At 37.4% G+C, this 26,319-nt stretch overlaps 1 protein-coding gene across 12 annotated transcripts in view; it reads right to left on the reverse strand.

Annotated features, from left to right (window-relative positions):
* CtBP (C-terminal binding protein) overlaps window positions 1–26,319 on the reverse strand; it is a 121,449-nt gene that overhangs the window by 1,100 nt on the left and 94,030 nt on the right. For 9 of the 12 annotated variants that reach the window (XM_067762178.1, XM_067762177.1, XM_067762181.1 and 6 more), the window contains 2 exons: window positions 16,525–16,733; window positions 6,797–7,110 (listed from right to left, as the gene is read on the reverse strand). The exons of 1 other annotated variant lie outside the window; for it this stretch is intronic. In XM_067762178.1, coding sequence (XP_067618279.1) covers window positions 7,036–7,110; window positions 16,525–16,733 — 284 coding nt within the window. In that variant the 3' untranslated portion in view covers window positions 6,797–7,035. Of the gene's footprint in view, window positions 1–6,796; window positions 7,111–16,524; window positions 16,734–26,319 lie in introns of those variants that run through there. 2 more of the 12 variants (XM_067762182.1, XM_067762185.1) reach the window with 2 other exon arrangements.

The raw sequence follows: 26,319 nt of genomic DNA on the forward strand, positions 1-26,319 counted from the left end.
GACATACACATACGTGAAGCTGCAACTTGTTCGGCAGTAAGACTTTGTGAGTATAACTCTTGAAATTTAGGCAGTATGGTCACAGAAGTATCATAGTTGGGGGTAGTGCAATAAGTTATGATGGCATTACACTTTCATAAGCATTACTATATATTGGAAAAATTTTTATCACTATAGTGAAATGGTGAATCCTCCGAATGACATTTGTTTACTCATTCGATCCATATTTCCCTGATAATATTTTCACTACCAGCTTTTAAATTTTAGTGAAAAATATTTAAGCTTCACTACCAATATAGCTGAGTGAGGCTGATATTTTCTGCATTACCACTCAACTGTTAGTGAAGACTGGTGCATTAATGCTCTACCCCCACCCCAGACCTCAAAAGGCTTTCCGGTGTCGCTTCGTCGTCAGATTATCACACGCCCTCACTAAGTTTTGACAGGTTAATGGGCGGGGTGTGCATTTACTCAGATAGACAAGCAGAGCTCAAGGCGCTTAGCTCCTCCATTACTTTGTCTAAGACCGTCAGCAGCTGCAAGAGGTCTCTTCAAGGCGCAGCTAACTTCGCAAACATAACTCTTATATGGGTAGCTGGTCACAGGAACATGGAGGGCAACGTGAAGGCAGACAAACTTGGAAGGGCAAGGGCACTGCTGGAGGCAGCGGAGGCGAGATGTATCATCCACATATAGCAATTCTAAAAAAAAAAAAAAACATACATACCAGATTCAAAGAGTTAGCAGCCTCCAGCCGCTGCTTCTCGGACACCTGCAAGGTAGTCACGCAAACCTGACCGAATTACGATAGTAGGAGAACAGCGGACCCACTAAATAGGTATAAATAGGTATATATATATATATATATATATATATATATATATATATATATATATATATATATATATATATATATATATATATATATATATATATAAGATCGGAATATATATATATATATAATATATATATAAGATCGGAATATATATATATATAAGATCGGAAAAATTTTTTTTTTCGGAAGTGCAAAACTGCTTTATGTTGTTTGATATACAATTTTTCTTTTTTTTTTTTGATACGACCTAATATATTTTTCTTTGCGTTTACTACGCATGTACTTTAAGGCGGGTTAAATTGTATGGGGAAAATAAGGGAAAAAACTTCAGGTGCATATCCAGTTTCTGAATCTTTGGATCATACTGAGTAATATTGTCCATGGGACCATAGGTCTGAAATGAATTTTGGGCCTCCCTAATTTTGTTAGAAAATGTTATATCCCAATCCGAATTCGAATTTGACATTTATTTTCATGTATTTTATTTGTGCAAGCCGCTATTCGGATTGGAATATAAAATTTTCTAACAAAATTAGGGAGGCTCGAAATTCATTTCAGACCTATGGTCCCACGGACAATATTACTCGTAAATTCAGGAACTGGATGTGCCTTTTCAATAATAAATTTGACCCACCTTAATGTACGTGGTTTATTTTTCTTTTGTTTTTAATATTATTTAGTGTACTTAAATTTACATACGTCTATTTTTTGTTTATATTTTATTGCAAAACGAGCGATTCAAGTTTTTCCAAGAAATTCATTGAAAACAATAATAATAAAGGAAATAAAATATGTATTGAAAAAAAAAATTTAAAACTTGCCATTTTTATAGCCATAAAGATAAATTAAGATGTATGTCTTAAAAGTTAAAGAAGGGAGGCCAATAGTTCAACAAAAGGCGTGAAGGCCCAGACACAGTTGACTTTTGTATCGTGTTGGCGCTGGCGTCACTTTGAAATAACACACGTTGAAAGTTTTCCCGCATTAACGCATTAAGTGCCAATTAAACTTCCTTAACACCAACGCCATAGTCGCAACCATACCCATATCCATAATCATCTCCAATGTGATCAATTAATGGTGCCTTAACCTAAAAATCGTGAAAATTTCATAAACATGAAGAAAACGCAAAAAATTACAAACATATTCCACAAAAAATAAGACTCTTAGTTATAACGTATCAAAAACAATGAATAAAATCTACAAAAAGTTATTAAATTCACCAACTCTAATATTTTTAGGTTATGGATATGGCGAGATACCAAAAACCAATTGGTTGGCTATGGTATGGCGTTAGCGTTATGGTATGGCACCATTAATCGATTACATTGATTACCATAAGGTAGGTTCGATCAGCTGTTTTATCTGGTTATGGTTATATGGTTATGTCACCATTAATTGGCCCTTAAGGGTCTGGCAAAGTTGACCATGTCAATATAACGCTATAGTTAACCATATTTTCAATTGGCATCAGTTATTGGTGCCTTAACCTAAAAAAAGCGTAAAATTTTCATAAAAATGAAGAAAGCGTAGAAAATTTCAAGCAGATACATGTTTCATATTCGGCATTAAGATATACTTGAACGAGTAATCGAACTCGCTGAATTGATTATTTATATATATATTTCAACGTACTTTTGGTCCTTAAAAGAGCAGTTCATTCAAAATAAATCGAGATTTGTTTGTTGCAGTCAACGTAACGAAACCTGAACGAGGTCGAACAATGCTACTTGCCAATAAAGCAGAAAATATGACTGTGCCAGACACTGGCAACCACTGCTTTAATGTGTTGGATGTATATTAGACTGGGTCGAAAAAAAAGTTGCTAATGTCCGCCCCTAAATTTAAAGATTATGTTGAGAAGGGTTTCGGAACAATTTTTTTATTTTTTTTTTTTTTTTGATCCTTCCAAATACAGCCGAAATAGTTTTTTCATTGTAACTTAGTTATTTGACGTCCGATTTTTAAAATTTATGTGTCATTATTTTGTCCTTAGGAAGCTCCACATTTCCGTTTAATAGCCTTTTAAGCTATGACGTCGTTTTCAGATGATTAGGTCAGCTAACAAAGTTGTACTCCCCCTAATGTATCGTTTTTTCCTTACCGAACGAAAGTACTTAGAAATTCAAGAAAATGTTGCTTTCAAACCATATTACTAAAATAATAAACAAAGGGGTTATATCACTTTCAATATTTATTGCAACTGTTATTTTACCTGATTGTTAATATACTTAGACCTGAAACTCATGATATTTTTGGAGGAAAAATTATTATTAGGGTTTGCATTGAAATGTTAATAAAGATATTCCAAATATCATAAATAGGGTAGGTAAGTCAAAGTATATAAGTGAGTCAAACCTGTTGTTTCGTATTTATATTAATAACACTATGCGACAAAACCTACTTTTTTGTAGAGATTGAGGCTTAAGTAAACAAAGTACTATCTCCGTTTTTCGAAGTTAGCCTCCAACAAATAGATATCGGCTTTCTAAGTTCGAAATTCTGCATTTCGCAATTTTATTTTTGTTAACACGTATTGCAAATTAAAAAAGTATACATTTGGTCGTGGTCCACCCTTTTCCCTTATTTGAAGGGCTGAATTCTTTTTTTGAGAAATTTACTATAACAGCTGTTATACGAGGTGAAAAGTCAAACTCTGACTTCTCACTACAGTCAGGCTCTGATTTTTTTTCCTCCAAAAATACCATGAGTTTCAGGTCTAAGTATAATAACAATCAGGTAAAATAACAGTTGCAATAAATATTGAAAGTGATATAACCCCTTTGTTTATTATTTTAGTAATATGATTTGAAAGCAACATTTTCTTGAATTTCTAAATACTTTCGTTTGGTAAGGAAAAAGGATACATTAGGGGGAGTACAACTTTGTTAGCTGACCTAATCATGTGAAAACGACTTCATAGCTTAAAAGGACATTAAACGGAAATGTGAAGCTTCCTAAGGACAAAATAATAACATACAAATTTAAAAAAATCGGGCGTCAAATAATCAAGTTACAATGATAAACTATTTCGGCTGTATTTCGAAGAATCAAAAAAAAAAAAAATTGTTTTCCGAAACACTCTCAACATAACCTTTAAATTTAGGGGCGGGCATTTGCAATTTTTTTTTGTATGGGGACCAAACCAGTCTAATGTATATCTGTACATTTAAGTGGCTCTTTAATATCGATTGGATGACGATGAATGTTTGTATGTCCAGTGGCTAAAACAATGCACGGCGGGGTATTTTAATGGATTTAAAATTTTTTTTAAAGTACCAATTTCACACAGGAACTTAATGAAATCGCAATTTTGTTTAATGAAATAATTAAGTTTTAATTTTCACACAGGGCCATTTGCTTCATTAAGCGAACATCTGTCGGCAGCCCCGAAAAGTAATACGTTTTTTACAAAATATTGTTAAAAGCCAATCAAAATAAAATGCATACGCACTACTCATACGTAGATGTTGCACCTAACCAAATATGTACGTGCTTGTTCTTGAAAAATCCATACTCTTTTCCGACAGATGCAGTAAGGGTCATTTTATTGACTACCTGTTTATGTGGGGATTGTGCAACTGACAGATAAATTTGTCGACATGATAAATTCCATTTCATTTTCTCAACGCTCTGTTTAAATATTTGTTTAAAAATTATTGAAGAAGTATGGCAGCGCTGCGAATGTATGTAAATTGTAAACAAAACATATTTTGCTTAAAAACTGTGTGAGTTGTGTGCCGAAAAGGGAATAACAGATAAAAAGCTTTCATCAGAGAATGAAATAGTTCTTTGAAAATTAGTAGAAAATTTTAAAAACTTAATATAAAGACGGAGTCAGTTATGTGAAACCGGAAAGGTAAAAACTGCACGTAGCAATCAGTTGTTTCTTAGGTATTAAGACAGCAGATGACGCTGTGAGAATCGACAAATTTTAACGGTTGAATTGACTGCATTTCGAAGGGTTGACGGCCAATTAAATTTCCTTAAGGCTAACGCCATAGTCGTAACCATATCCATATCCATAACCATCTCCAGTGTGATCGATTAATGGTGCTTTAACCTAAAAATCGTGAAAATTTCATAAAAACGAAGAAAACGAAAAAAATTACAAACATATTCCGCAAAAAATTAGTCTCTCAGTCATAACGTATCCAAAACAATGAATAAAATCTACAAAAAGTTATTACATTCACCAACTCAAATATTTTTAGGTTATGGATATGGCGAGAAATCAAAAATCAGTTGGTTGGCTATTGTATTGTTATGGCTAGGGCATTATGGTATGGCACCATTAATCGATTACATTGATTCCCATAAGGTAGGTTCGATCAGCTGTTTTATCTGGTTATGGTTTTATGGTTATAAGTCACCATTAATTGGTCCTTTAATTATAGCAGGCATCGCAGAAAAAGAAATTGTGTTTGAAAAAACCCAAAATTTATAAGGCAGTCGATAAAACGGCACTAAATTGTATTATATGTATATATTCTTAGAGCGGTGTTGGGTTCGTTACCTGAGCGGAATAGCTGGGTGAACGTCGAAAAATAGACGAAACAAGATTGGCTCCCTCAAAGAGGCTAGGGCCTCTTCGCACAATCAACAAGTATTTCTTGATTTCCGCAAACAAATATACAGTTTGGAGAGGTTTTTTTTAAGATATGGTAGCAATGTTTCAAAAGGGAATGTTAAAACACAGTTTATATCAAATGGGTGCAATGGCGGCATAGTAGAAGTGAAACTATTGCCAATGCAATGAAATATTTAGTCAAGTTTTCTACATTAAAGCCCTAATTGAACTCAATCCTCCATTCAAAATACAAATTCTTAATTATCTCATTATTGCTTTATTGAATGCCTAATCGAGTAAAAAATCCAGTCGGTTTTGCTTGGTGCTACAAGTTTCATTGTCAATGTAACAAACGACAATTAAAAATAATTATTTTCAACAATTTACGAAAAATAGATAAACACGAAAAATTCAAAATAAAATTTTTGCTGCATTTGCTGCAAAATGTAATATGGTTTTTTCGAAAATAGGCACATATTTTGTTAGGTTTAACATCTATGGATAGTTCCGCATGCTTTTTATTTTGATTGTATTTATAGTTAAGAAGGAAACGTCTGCTTTCCATTTTAACTATTTTTTGTAAAAGCGAAATATTTTTTTGGGGCTGCTGACATATGTTCGCTTAATGAAGCAAAAGGCCCTGTATGAAAAGGAAAACTTAATTATTTCATTAAACAGAATTGTGATTCGATTAAGTTTCTGTGTGAAACCGGTGCAATTGTAACATGGTGTTAACAGCCGTGTTTTTTTTACACGCGTATACGTTTCAGGGTGTACCGAAAAGCGGAGACACAACCCTCTCTTGTATTTCTGAGTCAGTTGTGATAAATAGTGGACGCGCATAGAATACATTGAATTAGTGCAGAGGGTGAAACATGGAACATATTTCAGTTACATCTGAGTATAATGCGTATTGAAATTTTGTAGTACTAATTTTATGCGTAACAATTTCAGAGGTGTATTTAAAGTTTGTCGCTTAGCAGCCCATATAAAGTTTAAGCGTAAACGTACATATATAGACTTGAAAAAAAACACAGCTAACATTATGCCCTGGGCTTTATTGTGGAACTCGAGTCGAAGAAAAATTTCATTCTGAATTGAAAAAATGTATGTGATTTGACAGCATTCCAATCGAGTTACAGAATAGGACCCCAGGAGTTTCTCAAATTTCTGGTTTTCAATTTGTTTCAAAATACCCCACAATGCAAAGCATTGCATACCAGGAAAATGTCATTAGATACTAATTTAATAAGTGCTTGAATTTCCTTTTTTATCCTTGTTAATGGCTATGTATTGTGTTTGTGTTTTATAATTTTAAAATAGTCGTGTTTTTTTCTTTCGATGAGTTTTACTTATTTGACTTTCCTTCAATAACGTCAACTATTTTGCAATTGTTTTTCATTTTATTTCTTTATTGAATTTTTGTCTTCATATTTTCAGCTGGCCGGCGTCGTTAAGCGTCGAAATATTTTTTCGTTAAAATTATTTAATGGATAGATTTCAATTTTAGCGAATTTATCATCAGGTCAATTTACATGTTACCAATAAAACAGTTTTCAATTTTTCTTTTCCTCGTACTTCTTGGTTGTTTTCTTTATTGAAACGTTTCAAAAGGGTTGGCGTTTTTAAACTATTGAACCTCTGATGGCTCTTTGTTGTTAGAAGTAGACGATAGGTGGCTATTAGGGTCTGGTGCATTCAGGGGCTAAAATGAAAATAAAAAGAAAATGATTTTATCAGACCATGATTATTTATGTAAAAATTCATTAAAATAAAAAAAAAATATTTAATTACTAAATGAAACGACAGTACAATGTTATTAAATAATAATGATGCATTAAAATCTTGATTAATATATAAAAAGAATTCAATTAATTGAATACTCGATTTAGATTTGTGTGTGTTTACTAATCGTATTCCACTATTTTAATAGTGGAACTCTAACGATTATTCGATTTACAAAATCAAAAAAATAAATAAATTATCCTCTTTATTTAATCCAAGGCGAATCTATACCAGGTGGTGGCAAAGCGAATTTCAATCAATTCGCCGCGCATATGAATGTCGAGTCAAAAGAAAATTTTCATAGATTTCGATTAACAGACATTTTGTTGTACAAAGCTTTGTATGGAAAATTATCAAGAAGAATCAATCAGCTGATGGGATAACAACACCTGGTACTGAATTCGCCTTGATTTAATCTAACGATTAATTAGATCGATTAATAGACATTGAAAGCTTGGAATTGTATGTCTCAAAGAATGTGTTCCCAAGTTAAATTTTCCGAAATTTTGAATTCCTTGATGAAAAGCACAAGTGGGCATACAAAACTTTCGGAAAAATCAATATTTTGGTAGTTAAGAACAAAAATAGAAATTTTTCAAAATTTTTGGGAATCTATTTGTGGTCATCGCAAATACCTTTAGTTCTAGAAATAGGAATAAGAGGTCATTCCCTTCAACTTGCCACATCTGATCTTTCTACGATGAAAATTACGCTCGAAACCGAACGAGATTTGATAAGTGACAATCCGCTGACATGAGAGATTTAAACACCGATTTCTCAAAAAAATTTGATGCAGCTCAAAAAATGTTCTTCCGTCTTGGCTACAGGAATATGTCAGCAAAGTATTCAAATGTAGTTTTGGATCACTCTGTATATATCAACTGTATTAAATTTAAATCCGCCAATTAACCGCAAAAATGTAGACGGTTTTTACTAATTATATACTAAGAGATTACATTAAGGAAAATACCAGACAGGTTCGGCATTATTTATGATTTTTATAACGATACTAGCGTTCCGAAGACGTTATCCGGCTCTACTACACTTTACTACTTTTTATTACATTTCTCCTTCTTATTCATATGATGACAGATGTAGGAAGTGCGAGTTGGAGGTGGAACGATCAAGCACGTTTTCTGCTCGTGCCCTGCACTTGCCAGGCTAAGACTCCAGCTATTAGGAGTGATACCTGTCAGATCTAGAAGCAGTAAGTGGCTTAAGTCCTAGGAAGTTTCTAGTATTTGCCAAGAGGACGTAATTTTATAACATAGGTCCTGGTTTTTGATAGGGTTTTTCAGTTTGGTCGTTAAAACAAACTTCTGGTAACACTGCGGACTCAATCAGTCTATGTGAGGTCCTCATGGACCGGCCAGTTCAACCTAACCTAACCTAACGATTAATTAGATCGATTAGTACATATTGAAAGCTTGGAATTGTATGTCGGAAATAATGTGTTCCCAAGTGAAATTTTCCGAAATTATCAATTCCTTGTTGAAAAGCACAAGTGGGCATACAAAAATTTCGTAAAAATCAAAATTTTGGTAGTTAAGATCAAAAATAGAAATTTTTCAAAATTTTTGGGAATCTATTTGTGGTCATCGCAAATACCTTTTGTTCTAGAATTAGGAATAAGAGAAGGTCCGTCCCTTCAACATGCCAAATCTGATCTTTCTACGATGAAACGTACGCTCGAAACCGACCGAGATTTGATAAGTGACAATCGGCTGACATGAGCGCTTTGAACACCGATTTCTCAAAAAATGTTCTTCCGTCTTGGCTACAGCAATATGTCAGCAAAGTATTTAAATTTAGTTTTGGAGCACTCTGTATATATCACAATGTATTAAATTTAAATCCACCAAATTAACCGCAAAAATGGAGACGCTTTTTACTAATTCTATGGGGATTCAAGAGGTTATATAGCTGTATCCGGCAAAAGACCATCACATCTATAACACTCCCCAAAGCCTTCGGGGAGTAACCTTATCGCTACAACAACAACAACAACAACAACAACTAATTTAATACTAAGAGATTACATTAAGGAAAAAACCAGACAGGCTCGGCATTATTTATGATTTGTATAACGATACTAGCGTATCCGGAACACGTTGTCCGTCTCTACTATACTTTACTACTTTTTATTCCATTTCTCCTTTTTATTCTTATGATGGCAGATGTAGGAAGTGAGGTTGGAGGTGGAAACGATCAAGCACGTTTTCTGCTCGTGCACTGCGCTTGCCAAGCTAAGACTCCAGCTATTAGGCGTAATACGGCTGTCAGATATAGAAGCAGCAAGTGGCATAGGTCCTAGAAAGCTTCTAGTATTTACCAAGAGGACGGAGTAATTTTATAACATAGGTTCTGGTTTTGGTAGTGTTTTTCAGTTTGGTCGTTAAATAAACTTCTGGTAACACCACGGACACATTCAGTCTATGTGAGGTCCTCGTGAACCGACCAGTTCAACCTAACCTAACCTAGTCGTCTTATTCTTGTTCTAACTTTATTATTTTTATCTCCAATCCCTTCTAGTTCTACTTTTCCTTCCCACTCTCAAACCCATTTCCACTTCCATTCCCATTCTAAATCTCACTCTCATCTCCACGCCCTCTACCTTTCCCACCTTAATTACCTCAAATATGGAATCTTTATACCTCAAATATGAAGTTTATATACCAAACATTGGATAACTCCTTCAAATAAGTACGGAGATATAAACAGACACATTTTTTTGTTTCACTTTCACTCCCATTCCCTTAACAATTACCGCTCCCTCTCCTACTCCACTCCGATATTTTTTAGTAAAACGTGTTTAAAACACGGATTGAAATGTTGAGCTTTTTTGTTTACTTTTTTTTTACTAATGCTCTGGCTCTGCGAAGAGCTATATCGTGGTGTATTTTGGGGTCCTTCCGGGGTCAAATCTTGATCGTTTGGATTACTTCGATGTGACTTCGTGATGATATTGGGGACAATTTTCGGGTACCTACGGGTCCAAAATGGTCCCCACAGTCATCATAAAATTACCCCGGAAGTACCCCGAAATAAGCCAAAAGATCATCCCGGAAAGAACCAAAAATAGACCACAAAATGATCCCCAAATTACTCTTGATATACTATCTGGAAATTATCCTGAAAGAACCCTGAAATAGTACTGAAAATCATCACCAAATGGCCACAAGTTGATCCCGAAACTACCTCGAAGTGGCCTTTAAATGACCTCGGGAAAATCCAAAAACAATCCCCAAGACATCATCACGAAATTACCACAAATTGACTTCGAAATGACTCCGAAAGCAATACGAAATAGTCCCCAAATAATCTGTAAATGACCACGACTAAGTTTCCAAAACCATTACCCAAAATTGTCCCTAAGATCATCAGGAAATTATCATAAACCTAGAAATTTTCGCGGGAGAACCTAGAAATAGCTTCAAATTTAACCCAAAATTGTCCATATCCTCATATAGACCCGGACTGATTCCGAAAAACCACCCCGATATGGCCCCGAATTGTTCCTAAAACCATACCGAAATGAAAAAGAAATGGCCACGTAAGGCAACACCCTACCTACTAGAGGTTTACGCCGGTCACTTAATAGGCGGCGGTGGCGTAGGCTCTATTATATACCGGCCGGCGCGCCGATAAAGTGATCGGGAAACCTCTTAATTGAATGGCTGGACTTCAGAGTATCACATTGTCCACAACTAATGAACATGGAAACATACTGCTGACATCAATGGTATGTTTGACGATCTGGAACAATATCATTAACTGGCGGAAGAGTATCTGGAGGCTTGTAAAGCGAAAATTAAAAAAAAAATTATATTTTGAAAGGTTTTGTTTATATGTATTTAAGGAAATCGACGTTTCGCCATTTCGGAAAGATACGCTGTTTTTGCCTCAAACTCTCGCGTATCGTTCAGTAAATTTCGGGAGTAGCTCCTTGCGGAGAAAGGGAGAAATACTTTAAATGGTCACACTTTTGTAGCGTAGTTTCACCGAAGGAGATGTTCTGGGCTAACTCTAATACCCGTCGTCGGCACGATTTCTTTAAATCATTTGTGGCTACATGCTGGTCACACACAAAAGCGACATACGGTTGCTATCAATAATCTACTAATAGTTATGACTCTCGTGGCACAGTTTTAACAATTACCATCAATGCTGGCTTATTGTTGAACGCGCCAAAGGGCGCCTTCAGTTTTTTCGGCTGTTTCTAGGAGCTACAATTCCCGACGTGCGAACAGTAGCAATCCCGACCACCAGTTGCTACCACGCATCCTGGCCCTTATGCCATATGCCAGCACCGAAACCATAGGACTGCGATTTCGAACTCATACCTTCGTTGACGTAATTTTCCTAGAAGCTCTAGCTGTAGCTCCGCAGACTTTCTGACGGATGCTTTTGTCGCGCTATACTTCCGACTACACCAAAAAAACACTTTGAAACGTTAGGGAGTAACTATTCGGCCAAGGATGCCGCACTCAAAATCATAAGCGGTCTAAGTGGATATCATTGCGTAACTCATGGGTAAAAATCGTATAATCCTTGGCGCATGTTCTTGCGAAGGACAAAGCCTTATTCACATTTGTAACAGGAGCCGTTACGTGTAGGTCATATTTAAACATGGTTGATAGGCTATATCCAATGTGATTCACTCCAAGGGACTAGTTAGGGATAGGGCCGCTAACTTTAGGAAATGTCGAACCGGAAGACTTGGGTGTTGAATGATGAAGTGTGGAAATCAAAATTAAGATTTCAGACGCTATTTTATGGTTAAGCAAATAAAGTGATTATTCAAACCCTTCTCATACGTGTTGAAGATATATGCAACTAAGTGTGAGCTGAGAATCATTTCAAAGGATAATTTAAACCACTGGAGCTTACTAAAGGATACTGCATCACTGATTTCGCTTATTCTTTTAGCCAATCGGGATATAAAATTCGGCAAATTTTTCGGGTAACTTGCTTTTTTAATAACTTGAGGACAATTTGAAAATCTGTTGGACGTGGGACATTTTATTTAAATTATTGTTCTTTATAACTCTTTTGAAAAAATTATGCAAAGTGAGCATTTAAATTATTATATAACTTTTCTTTAAGTGTTTTGTTTTAATAACTTGTTGAATTCGGTAAAGCGAAATCCGTGTCAAGCTGGCATTGAAAGCGCCTGTTTTCTCAAATAACTTTTGAACGGTTAGAAAGTGTTAAATTTCGCAATTGGATTTTTATATCTGGCAGTGATGCGCATCCGTTGATACCCCTTTCGACCATATCGGACCAAGTTTCGAGATGAACTATGTAGCCTACACAGTCTTAAAAGAGTAGAAAATACAGTAACGCGCCGAACGTCGCCGCCGCCGCGCCGATATTTTTGACATTCGGCGGCAGCGTGCGAAAAAAGTCGCAAATCGGCGGCGGCGGCGTTTATCGGCGGCGTATATCTCCACTACCTACCCCACCGCTCCGCTGTAAAATAGCTTATCGACTGCTTCCTGGAGTATCCCCCTACCTCGGCTACCGTTTCGAAAACACAACATCTCAGAAAACTTATGAATAATGCACTATTTCAGAATTTGTTTCAAAAACGTCCTAGCTCAAATTCAATGCATTTTGACATTAATCAGTAATTGAATAACTGCTCCGATTCCAGCTTCAGTCACGTGTAATCGACAAAAGCACTTCTCTCAAATAACGCTGGATCACAAATTCCAATTTTTTTTCTTCAGAGACGCCCGTATGAACTTCCTATGTAAAATCACCCCCTGATTTGGAAAATCAAGGTTATTTTTAATTCTATGGTAACATTTTTGAGATATTTACGAATAACGGTCTCAAGAACGAATTGAGCAATTCCAAAACGGTTTGAAGCTTTTAAAAGGTAATAAAATTTTCTATAAACTGTGCATACAACACTTTTTGCTAGGCCCTGCAGATTCAAAGATAACGAACAATCATTACGGATTTTTTCCATTTTTTTGTAAAAATATAATAAAATTTGTATCTTTTGAGGAAGGATCTCGAAAACTTTTTAATTTTTTGCAGATTTTTTTGTTTTCTCTCTAAGCTCTGTTTTATTACAAAAAAGCTTTCATTTAATAAAATCGTTGAACTAAGTTATAAGCATTCAAGTAAATATATCCATTTAATACTTAAGTACCCTACTGGTACATATGTGTTAATATTCGCTAACTAACTGATATACGAATACTAACACATATGTACCAGTAGGGTACTTAAGTATTAAATGGATATATTTACTTGAATGCTTATAACTTTTGTATTAGTCCATCGATTTTGTTGAATGAAAGCTTATTTTTTTTTTGTAATAAAACAGAGCTTGGAGAGAAAACAAAAAATTCTGCAAAAACTAACTAACTGATGTACGAATACTCACACATATGTACCAGTAGGGTACTTAAGTATTAAATGGGAATATTTACATGAATGCTTATAACTTTTGTATTAGTCCATCGATTTTGTTGAATGAAAGCTTATTTTTTTTGTAATAAAACAGAGCTTAGAGAGAAAAAACAAATCTGCAAAAAAATAAAGTTTTCGAGATCCTTCCTCGCAAAGTAAAAATAACCTTGATTTTCGAAATCAGGGGGTGATTTTACATAGGAATTTCATAATGGCGTCTCTGGTGCATTTTGGCTGTAAACCAGTGTAATTTATAAGAATATCCAACGGGTGATTAAATAAGAGGTAATGGCGCTGCCTGCATGCTGGTTTGAAGGGGCTTTTAGACCCAAAATAGAGTTGGATGGTTGGCGCAAGGGTGCCCAAATGGCGGATGAGGCGATACACGTGTACACAGATTGTTCCAAAGGGTTGGAAGCCCTACTCCTTCTCTGCGGTAATAAACAGATCCTACAAGCTGCCAGATACATTGGAATAAAATAGCTTAAACTGCAGCTGCGTCAATTTTTACATTGACAGTATAACACCAATTAAGGCAATACTCTCGCATAGCATCTAAAAGTGTGTTAGAGTGTAAGCAATCCCTGTAAAGAAGAAGATACATCTATATTGGGTCCCAGGGCATATGCGAATAGATGGGAATGGAAAAGCGGATGAACTAGCCAAAAGGGTGCATCCCTCAAAGCTTGCTCTGTAGACGTACGAATTTGATTGGCGAGATTAAGAAAAGGCGAGAGGGGCAGATGATCGACCAAGCAGGAAAGGCGTGCACCCAAGCACGGGGCTGCAAAGTCTCGAAGATCACGTGTAGGTCTTACAGCCTTAGACTAACAAAGTTAATTCTATCATTAAAAAGAGAGGACTGTATACTCATAACGGCTATTCTGCCTTCTGGCGTTACATGCCTTTGAATTAGGCTTGGTCAGTGATAGCAGATGTAGGAAGTACGGGTTGGAGGAGGAATCGATCAAGCACGTTTTGTGCTTGTGCCCTGCGCTTGCCAGGCTAAGACTCCAGCTATTAGGAGTGATATGGCTGTCAGATCAAGAAGTGACATAGGCCCTAGATAACTTCTAGTATTTGTCAAAAGGACGGAGTAATATTAAAACAAAGTCGTGGTTTTTGATAGAGTTTTTCAGTTTGTTCGTTAAATAAACTTCTGGTAACACTACCGACTCATTCAGTCTATGTGAGGTCCTCATGGTCCGGTCAGCTCAACCTTGCTTAGCCTAACCTATATTGGTACGTCTGAAAGCTATACGGCTTTATCAAATGGGGTTGAGTGAAAGCATCAGCTGCGTAAGGGCTGCGAAGAACCTCGCCAAGATATTTAGAACCAAACGCGGTTTCAGACAACGCGACTAGCTATCGTGTAATTTCTTTAATCTGATGTCGAATAAATCGTTCTAACACCAGATCTTAAACGCAATGATACAATCCATTATAAGAGCGTTCAATTGCTGGTGTATGATGATATCGAAATATTAATAACATTGACCTAAACAAACGCTCCATAAGTTTTGTCTGGCTCGGATAGAGGCGAAAAGTCGGTAATGCAGTAAACAAGGGCGCATTCGCATATTAACAGCCACATCACTGTTGACGATATGAATTCGAGGATGTGAAAGAAACCGTTCATCTAACTGAAATCAGACGGAGAGTAGCTAGATTCCACTGAGTCAGGCAATTGAAAAGCAAAGTACTCTCCGAACAAACAAACATTACACATTATAAGTCTGACATCAAGTCTGTCCTGATGTATGCCTCGGAATCATGAACGGTATTGAGAAACACGGGCTTACCCTTGAAATATTCGAGACAGTTTTCAAGATGATTTATAGCCCTTCCCGTGATGTCAAAACGTGTATCGAAAGAAGTTTAATGAAGATTTTTAAATAGGTAAACGAATAAAAGCAGAAAGCTTCACTTGCTAGGTAATATTATACGAATGGATGAAAACGCTGAGGCCAGGAGGCGAAACATGGATGACTGGGGTGACTTAATACGCAACGAACAAAATAGGCTTAGCTTGGTTTATCGATGATATTTTAATTCCTATCTTCTACCCACCAGCCTCATCTTTCTTTTTTCATTCTCGTTCTACTCTTTTTCTTTTCTCTTGTCCATTTTCCACAACAAAATTTCCCTCTGTCTTTCTATCATTCGAGCATCCAGGTTTTTCCACATTTCCGCGTCACTCTTTCTTCTTTGCTTTATGCTGTCTCTCCCTTTGTGTCTTCTTTACATCTTATTTTCTTTCTCTTATCTCCCACTGTCATCTTCCTTTATTTCCCTCCTCTAGAAGGAGTCTTCTGGGCATAGGGTTTTTGAGAAAGGGGCGTGACACCATTAACTTTTTCTCTTATCGCTTATAAGGAACCACTCACGAAATTCAAACAATGAAATTATCAGACTCCCTGAGGAAGACGTGAGAGCGTCAAAACGCGTAAGATGAAAGAAACAAAATATTACTTTACCTTGTCACTTCTCGTGCGTAAAGCTCAATCATAGCGAAAAAAGAAATTTTATCAAAATCGGTTAAGCTGCTTCGAAGTCCATGACGAGCGTGGACCGTGACACACATTTTTTTTAATATATATACAAATAAAATACATAGATAGATATGATAACGATTTATTTGTCAATGTGTAAATATTTCGTTGTAAAAAAAAAACAATGAAATAGAATCGGCATAAATTATTGGCATGTACAGTACATACATACAAACATACATATGATAAATCAACAATGCTAGTGGTAAACAATTAAAACGGCAGCAAACAAGAATAACAGCAACAGCAACAACAGTAGCAACAACATACACTCAAGATCAAATAAACAAAGAAAAATGAACGGCAACAAATACAACCATATGTAGATACACACATATATCTATCTATATACCTACCGATTTACTACTCACAAGTCCATGAAGTCCAACCTGCGGTGGTATATGCACCGTCGGCACCGTTGGAACAGCCGACGACGGATTAACTAATGTTGATGGTGGTAGTGGAGCAATTAGTGCACTTGCAGCAGCTGCACTATGCGGTACATCATGTGTAGTACTGTGGGCCTGTTGCAGTCCGCCTGTATAATATCCGCCGCCATTCAATCCTGTTTATTTGTATATATACATATGTACTTGTATTATATTTGTATGTTGCATGTATGTACATAGCACATAAAAACATAATCCAGTTAAAAAACAACTTATATTTTTCTTTGTATTTATTTTAAACCTTGCAATGAATTAAAAACTCACAAAAATCCTATAATTAACCAAATAAGGAATCCTTGTAACGCGCAAAGCTGAGAATATCCGTCAAAAATTATCAGCTTTTATATGATCAAAAGCTTACAGCCAGAAGTTTGCAAAGAGTTGTAAGATCGAGCTTAAGGTTTGAGCATTGGCGGATCTAGGATTGTACTTCCGGGGGTGGTTTTTACTTCATTATTTTATGTCGTATATTTGATTGTAACATGATGTAGGCAGGGTGCATTTATTTTGATTTTTACCGATGGGCAAAAAGGCAAAACGTTCTCCAGAAAAAATTTTCGAACATTACATACCCAGCTGTACACTTGAAATGCTGTTGTTGTTTGTTTTGTGTGTTTAATAGTGTTACAAGGCTGCGCAATTATACATATACATATGGTTCTATTCTGAACTAATTTTTCTTCGAGTTACGGCTGCCGAAACATAGAAAATTGCTTAGTCATAAAAGGGGCTGTGCCAGGCCCATTTTTTAAAATTTGAAGTTTCTCCTATTTATTGTTATAAATCCACTTGGGAAATGAAATACCATTGATATAAAGCTCTTTTTGCAAAGATATAGCTTATTTTGCTCGTCCACGACCCTTTTAAAAATCTTTTATATAAAAGTGGGCGTAGTCATTAACCGATTTCGTTAATTTTTCTTCAAAGCATTCCTTATAGTAAAGGCTACCTCTCTGCCGAATTTTGTTACGATAGGTTTAACGATTTTTCATTTATGATTAATGTTTGTAAAATTGATTTTATCACAAGTGGGCGGTGCTTTTTTTTTCTAATTTGTTTCAAAAGTCGAAATATCAGTCCACACGTCAAATTTCAACATTCTAGGTGTATTATTTACTAAATAATCAGGTTTTTTGTGTTTTCGAAAATGGTATATATATAAAAAGTGGGCGTGGTTATCATCCGATTTCGCTCATTTTCAATACCAATCTATTCTGGGTCCAGATATGGTGAAGATATCTCAATACTTGCTCAAGTTATCGTGTTAACGGACAGACGGACGGACGGACATGGCTCAAAAAAAAATTTTTTTGATACTGATGATTTTGTTATATGGAAGTCGATATCTATCTCGATTCCTTTATACCTGTACAACCAACCGTTATCCAATCAAAGTTACAATACCCTGTGTACAAGTACAGCTGTGTATAAAAAGAAAGTCGAAGACAAAAATTGCAAAGCGTCTGCCCAAAAAGATGGGCCAATGTCATGAAGCGGTATCCACTTATAATGAACTTCAGCCAGCAATATTCGAAGCCTTTGAAGAGATAGCAGAAGGGAAAACGACAAAACTTCAGCACAAGCTTCTCAGTTCCAAGCTGCTATTTCTAGCGTGCAATTCCAAACGTTGCTGTTGTTGTTGTAGCGATAAGGACACTCCCCGAAGACCTTGGGGAGTCTTATCGATGTTGATGGTCCTTTGCCGGATGCAGATCCGGTACGTTCCGGTAACAAGCACAATAAAAGTAGCAACCCGACCATCTCGGGAAACGATTTGTTATGACCACATGAAACCTTCTAGGCCATACCGCCCACACACCCCCTTGATCCATCAGGAGTTCGTGGTCGCCAAAGCCTCGGCTGATAATGAAACAGGATTCGCCACGCTTAGGTGAGGTTGACAATTCGGTTGGATAAGCTATATAATGCGCTGGCAACCCCTTGAGAGAGTTGCGCTACACAAGAAACCACGCAACAGTAAACATCAATTATATGGATGCAACGTTGATACTGAGAGCGTCGAAGATTATTATATAATAGCATTCTATATTCAATTCCTTGATGCATTCATAACTCATATCAAGAGCCGTTACATGAAACACCAACTAATTTCCGAAAATTTCGGAGTTTTGTTCCCCAAAAATGAATACAACGCTGAAAAATACAATAAACTGCATGCATTTTATGAAAGCGTTGTGAATTGTTCCAACACCGAGTTTGCGATGGAAGTAAAAATATGGAGAAGGCGAGTCGATGGTCAGAATTTTAAAAACGTGTTTGACGCACTGAGGTGGGAACAATTTTGATGATTACCTACAAAATTTGTATGCCATATTTCTTATTTATCTTATTTTTTTCAGATGGTTGTATCCAAATGCTTTCGAACATGTAAATAAGATATTGCGCATATTAGCCGTTCTACCAGTTTCGACAGCAACACCAGAATGCACATTTTCTGCCCTCAAAAGGTTAAAATCATACTTGCGGAGTACAATCAGTCAAGAACGTTTGAATGGACTCGCTTCATTGAATATCCATACTGATACACCACTTTCGGTAAACGAAGTACTAGAAGAGTTTTTCAAAAACCATAGGCGAACCCGAAAACCCCCCCGTAAATCCGACACTGGATTTGAATAAGGAATAAGATAGCAGATCTGTAAAAACTAACCACTTAGGTCCGGTTTTTTAGTACAAGTTCATATCAGTTTGTCAGTTAAACTACGCTTAAACTTATTCTGCAATTTTTCAGCCTACTTTAACTGAAGTTTAAGTTGAGCTTAAGCGGCCGATCTGGCAGGATTAAACTCTAGTCAAGCTATCACTCATTTGCGTTCGAAATGGCGTCGAATATACCCAACAAGCATTTGGGCTTGAGTACCATTAGAGCTCATGTTGATAACTAGGCATACTTCTAAAATCTGAAGAGTTGTTTCGAAACATTGACTCAACTCGAGAATCATAGCGTACTCAGCAAAAGAGGGAATTTTTTATAAAGCAAATAATGCTATTACTTAAGTTGAAAAAAATATAATTGCCAACTTGTGCTTCTCTTACTGGGCCTCAAATGTAAGATTCCATACTACAGTATTTTCACGCAAATAAAATATGTACATTTTATTTTTAATTAATTACTCTTCATTACTGCTATCAACCAGGTGTTTATTTCTCACAATAAACAACTGCTGGTTTTGGTGGTACCACTTTGGAGATTTTTTCCAACTCCATCTCAACTCGATATCCAATGCAGGATATCAACTGGAGAAATGTGTTGGATATTCATTTGAGAACTGTACATTTCCCAAAATCTCTCAAAGGTTTGATAATAATTTGATAACGATAATAACGTTGGAGATCAACTCGAGAACTATAAATTTTACAAAATGTATCAAAGTTTTGATAGTGATTATTGAACGAAGTTGGATATCAACTCGAGAACTATCTGGTTTAAGAATAATTAAATAATGATGTTGGATATCACCTCCGGAACTAGATATATATTTGCTGGAGAAATATTTTTTCCATGTTTGTTGGGTAAACAAAATCCAGCTGTTGTCGGATCTACAATTTATTTAGATAATAAAAAACCGATGTTGTCGTACAAAAAAGCCTACCCCAAAGGCGGCCTTAAACTGTGTCTGAAAAACTGCTCAGTACCATAACTGGAGTTTAAATTTGACTAGAGTTTAAGCTTAGCTTAACCAACTACTGAAAAACCGGGCTTAAGCATGATACAAACTCCAACCAGGTATAACCGTTTCTGACATTATTGACGTTTTTTCGCAATGAACAAAATTTTAAACTTTTACATATACATTTTTCGCTCAAACAAATGAGAGGTTTGCTCGGCTGACAAATTTTTGACAATTGCAGCCATTTTGCCCCCAAATCGAATTGAAACACGTTAACTGTTGTTTCTTTGCGATTTTTCGAAAATATTAGTAGTAGAAATAGGAAGCAATGAATTTACAAATACCCGATAAGTACTGAATGTGTTAACTATTAGTGTGGCTGAACATAGAAAATTTAAAATTCATTGTTCAACGCCAAAAACTCGACTAGTAAACCGATTCACGTAAAAATGTCATTAGCAAATAATGGGGATGCCATAAAGAAATGTACTCAGTGAGCAGTTTAACTTATTCATTCCGTATGTTCGGAACATTCGTCTCCATTTAAGAATGTGGAATCGTTTTATGTATATTTGGAATATTATGTAAATACTTATTTTGAATATTCAGACCTCGTGAGGTAGTATCAAATGAACGTGTTCAGAATATTCTAAATGAACGGTTTATCCGGTACACTTCCATGAATACTTAAAGGAAAAAGAGCTCTCCGAAATTTCAGAATAAAAAAGTACTCGGTATAGAGGACCCTATCGTAAATTAGATAGGGACGGCTCTGCGGTCCAGAATAAGCGCTAAACTGGGGGCTAGCGAGGTCATGGCACATCCGTAGAAAGGGACCCCTAAGGGCGGGGTCTTGTCACCACTGCTGTGGCTTTGCATTATAGATAACATACTTCGTCAACTCAACAGGGATGGGGTTAAGGTAGTGGCCTACGCGGATGACGTAGTAATACTGGTATCCGGTCTGTGCCCCAAGGTGATTAGTGGCATCATGCAGGGATCACTGAGGAAGCTGTGTAGTTGGGCGGAGACCGCCGGACTAAGCGTTAACCACTCAAGACAGAACCAGTATTCTTCAGCACTAGGGCGAAAATCCCAAGTTTTAACCTTCCCACTCTTGATGGCCAGAGTTGTCTTTCTGTTAGGGCCAAATACCTAGGAGTCTTTTTAACACCAATTAGGGGCAATTAGGTCGTGCCCATCGGAAGCTTTAAACGTGATATGCAATGTTCCTCCGGTAGATCTCTTTATCAAGGAAACGGCATCTCAAGGGGCCCTAAGGCTTCGGGAGTTGGCCATTTGGAGGGAGCGTACATACGGGCACGGCCGCATCCTGCTCAATATTAACGACTCCCGCATCACGTCAAAAACGGACTACAAGGAAAGATTGGAAAGATGGGGGATCACTCAGAGATTCGACATCTCGGTTTTCACGGACGAATCTAAAATGGCTTGCGGATTGGGAGCGAGAGTATTTCCGACAGTCTCGCCCACGTCCTTATGTATGCGGCTTCCCGACTCGGCAAGCATGTTTCAAGCTGAGATTTTCGCTATCCAAAAGGCGTGTAAAGCGTTAATGGATATCAATAGTAAAGGTAACAGGATAGCCGTTTCCTCCAATAGCCAGGCTGCTCATAGGGCCCCGGGTCAGCGACGATAACATCAAACCTGGTTGGGCAGTATAGGGAGAGCGCCATGATTCTGGTGAGCCGACAGATCGTTACCCTGATGCCGGGGCATTCAAACATACAGGGTAACGAGATGGCGGATGAGCTGGCATGGCGTGGAGCGGCTCTTGATGTCTCAGGAGCGAAGGAGGTCCATGCAACCCTGGGACTCATCAAGGGTCGCATCTCCCAGCACTGGTTGAGCGAGGCCAACAATAGGTGGAAGCGGTTGCGGTCCTGTAGAGTTTCCAAGAGCATGTGGCCATTATATAACGAATAACAATCTATAGCTGTCCTTAAGATGAACAAAAGGGATATATCCAGAGTAGTTGCGGTGCTCACGGCATTGGACAATTTGGGTACATGCGGCACGGATGGGACTGGAACACAATACCTCCTGTCGCAGCTGCAAGCGTCCGGAGGTGTGGGAAACGGTTGAGCATCTGTTGTGCGAATGCCCTGCATACTGTGGAAGCAGAATAAAGCTTCTTGGAAAGCCCTTTTTCGAAAGCCTCCCAAAACTCAACGATGTTAGACCGGGAGAGCTTCTCAAATTTATAAACTCCACAGGATGGATATAGGAGGACGGCTTTCGCTGAGGCACTTGGAAATTCGTATTGGTCGTTTTCAGCCGCTCAGAATAGCGTTGGAAGCCAGCGAATTGAATACTACAGGCAATAAACCCGAGCTACAATCACGACTACTGGAAACTTTGAAGTTGGAAGGAATTTACGTTGAGGAACACACTTTTCATCCTGATGTGGAAGAGTCAATAACGAAAATGGAAGAGTAAACGAAAACCCCAGACAATTGCGAACACACACTTGAACATGTTATTGGCTAAAATATCTGCACAATTGTCCACAATGTCATCACAATTACCAGCACAAGAGGCACGTTTTTCAGCAATATCATCACAAATGTCAACAAACATGGCATCACAACTGGAATCGCAGGAGACTCGTATAACATTTAAGATTGAAGCACAGTAGATGCGGGAAAAATTTAGTTCGAGGTGAAGATGCTTTGAGAGGTCGTATAAAAGAGTTGCAAATAAATCGCCCAGCTGTTTCTCCTATGAAGCACTGATGGTCGCTTCGAGAGACGTTTCGGATGTGACGTTTCTGATGAAACAGATATACCAAATTAGGGGAGTTCAGGATTTTGTGCAAATGGTCCAACACCATTTTATTTGCAAAGTGGTGTATTTTTACACAAAACAATAACAAATTATAAGATTATGCACTTGCTACGTCATGGCAAATATGCAACACTAAAAATCATAAAAGCAGTTCGAGTTTTGGATATGTGGCTGGGAAAGAGGATTACTGACTGCAGATAAGGGCGCATCTCTTTCGATATTTCGATCTGCTTAAGTAAAAAGGAAGATAAAGCCATTGCATGGTGCAAGCTTGCATACAACCAAGTCCAGGAAGAAGTGATACGTGAAGTTGTAAGTGAGGTTCTATACAAATTTGTTGTGTCAGTGATTTATTGATGGAGTCACATTGGGAGTGGACTTCTTAGTTGACCATGGCATCAATATCGACATGCAAAGAAGGATTATGCGATATAAGAACAAGGAGGTTCCACTCAACTCCGGGTTCAGCGGTAAACGATTGCTGTAGACGAGTCGACAGGTACCACCATTAACTGAAAGAAGGAAAGAAGTTCTCCAAAAGAATGCAAGGCTAGCTCCAAGCGAGGACGTACTACTGTTCAGAAACAAAGTGATACTACAGTTATAGTTGTGATTTGCGTGATGGCTTTTCTTATGGATTGCACAAAACACGTAAGGCATGCGATTGCGCGACCATGTTTTGCAAATAATTTAATGCACGCTTTTAACCAGTTCTTTGTCTCCACGTTTGAACAGACTGACAAGATGTGCATAATATCCTAGGTCAGTATTATTTGTCAACCGAAATATTACAATTCTTAATTTTTATATTCAGATGGTACCGTTCCATATCGTGGAATTGGAGAATTGGCTTAGCAATGAGAAAAGGTGTTACCTCTTAACTTAAGTACACTCTGACCGTTGTGCACCTGTCGCCATCCGCCAAATTCTGCCATTGCATTTTCGTTCATTGTTCCAATCAATAATTTACTATATTTAATAATTTGAGAAATATGTAAAGAAACGTGACATCACAGGGCGATTGCTGTTTCGATTATACCTTGAAAATCTCTTCAAAGCCTTTTCTACCGGCAGTGAGATTTAAACCTGCACTCCTGCGATGATTGAACTCTTGACAAACACATTCAGCTAAAGCCATGCCTATATTGCTGTGTAACTTCTCCCAACTGCCATTTTTGTATAAATGTTTTCTTTCAACTGGCATACTTTGTACATATTGTGACAAATATTAGTATCACTAAGTGATACATCACTAAGCGGTTATTAAATAAAGGCACAACAACAATTGTACGTACAATTGGTACGTAAACAAATCAATTATCATTTACACACATATGTACATACAAGGCAACGAAGAGATGCTCGCAAACACATGTAATCATCAGCCGATGTAGTACTCACATATACACACGCATATGGCTATGCGAGAGCCTATAAAAACAAATACACATACATATAGTAACCAAGTAGTAGATTCTAGAAGGAAAAACGTCTAGACATTTGGAGAAATATGTGGACAAGTCAACAGAGAGTATAAAAGCATCACAAGCTGGGTAGTCAGTAATCAATTTTATTTAAAAACGCAATTAGTTGTGAAGTAAGAGTTATTGTGAAGTACTCTCAAAGCAGTATAATAAAGACCATTTTGCATTACTGACACCGCCCAGGGGCTTAAGGAGTCATCTCCGTAAGCATCATGAGGAAATACGGCACCTGAGGACACAGCCGTAAGAAGCCAAAAAACACAAGCAGGTCCTCAGTGAACTCCAGAAAAGAAACAGGCGTCGGAGGACCTCTATGGCAGGAATTGCCCGGTGAATCCTGTACTCAAAGAACAATACCCAAAATTTGTAGAAGAGGAACGCACACTCCCTAGGGAAACGCGAGTCACTCTAGCTCAACTTCGATCTGGATACTGTAACAGGTTAAACTTTTACCTATCCAGAATCAACCCCGACATACAAAACATATATCCTGCTTTTAACGTGTCCCCACATGACACCAACCATCTCTTTAACTGTATTGTGGAACCAAAGCCTCTAACACCCCTCTCATTATGATGGTCCACCCCTGTTGAAACAGCAAGTTTCCTTGGACTCCCATTAGAAGCAATTTAGTGGGAGCCCAAGGACTCCCCAGCGGGTTAGGGGGTCCGAATATACCCGCAGTAGGCATGCCTGTCGTAAGAGGCGACTAAAATACCAGATTCAAGGGGCTGTATATGTAGCGCAACCCTTCAGGTTGCCATCGCAATATATAGCTTCTCCAAACCCAATTGTCAACCTCACCTATCCGCGACGAATCCTGTTTCACTAACAGACGGGGCTCTGGCGACCCCAAGCTCATCATGACACTTGGGAGTGGGGAAGGAGGGATGGCCTGAAGGTTTAATGTGGCCATATAAATCGTTCCCGAGATGGTCGGGCTAGCACCTTAATGGTGCTGCGTTACCGGAGCGTACCGGATCTGTATCCGGCAAAGGACCATAACATCGATAACACTCCCCAACAACTTGGACTCCCGTTAGAGGATATTGATAACAATTTGTGATCGGTCGCACCTATTGAATGGGCCGAAGTACTGCTACAACAGCTGCACATGATCGACGCTGTAGGAAAGGCGTGGACCACAGCGCGAGCCTGCAAAGTGTCGAAGATCAGATGTAAGTCTTACAACCTTACATTAACAAAGTTACTCTTATCATTGAAAAGAGGAGACTGTATGTTCATGATGGGTATTCTGACTGGACACTGTCTTTTGGCGTCACATGCTTTTAAATTAGGCCTCCTCAGAGAAATCAGATGTAGGAAGTGCGGGTTAGAGTAGAAAACGATTGAACACCTTTTGTGCTCTAGCCCTGCGATCGCAAGACTAAAACACCAGCTGTTAAGAGTGGCACAGATATCAGATCTAGATGCAGCAAGTAGCCCATTTTGTCAAGAGGACGAAGTTGTTTTATAACATACATATATGGTTTTTCAGTTTGGTTGAGCAAACTTCTGGTAACACTATAGACTAATTCAGTCTTTGTGAGTGCTCTAAGCAAATTTTATATTGAAAGCCATGGAAACAACTCAAATTTAAACATTTTAAATGAATACGACACTCCTGTGAATTGGCCAATACATACATATAACACACAGCACAAATGAAGTTATACATTTTTATGTTCGTTTTTTTTTTTGTTTTTCGAAATTCATGGGAATGATGGAAACCAATGCTGCTGCACAAAACAAACTATTATGTGAAATGAGTGAAATAA

Source organism: Eurosta solidaginis, chromosome 1 (genome assembly GCF_040869045.1).
Source record: "Eurosta solidaginis isolate ZX-2024a chromosome 1, ASM4086904v1, whole genome shotgun sequence".
NCBI lineage: Eukaryota > Metazoa > Arthropoda > Insecta > Diptera > Tephritidae > Eurosta > Eurosta solidaginis.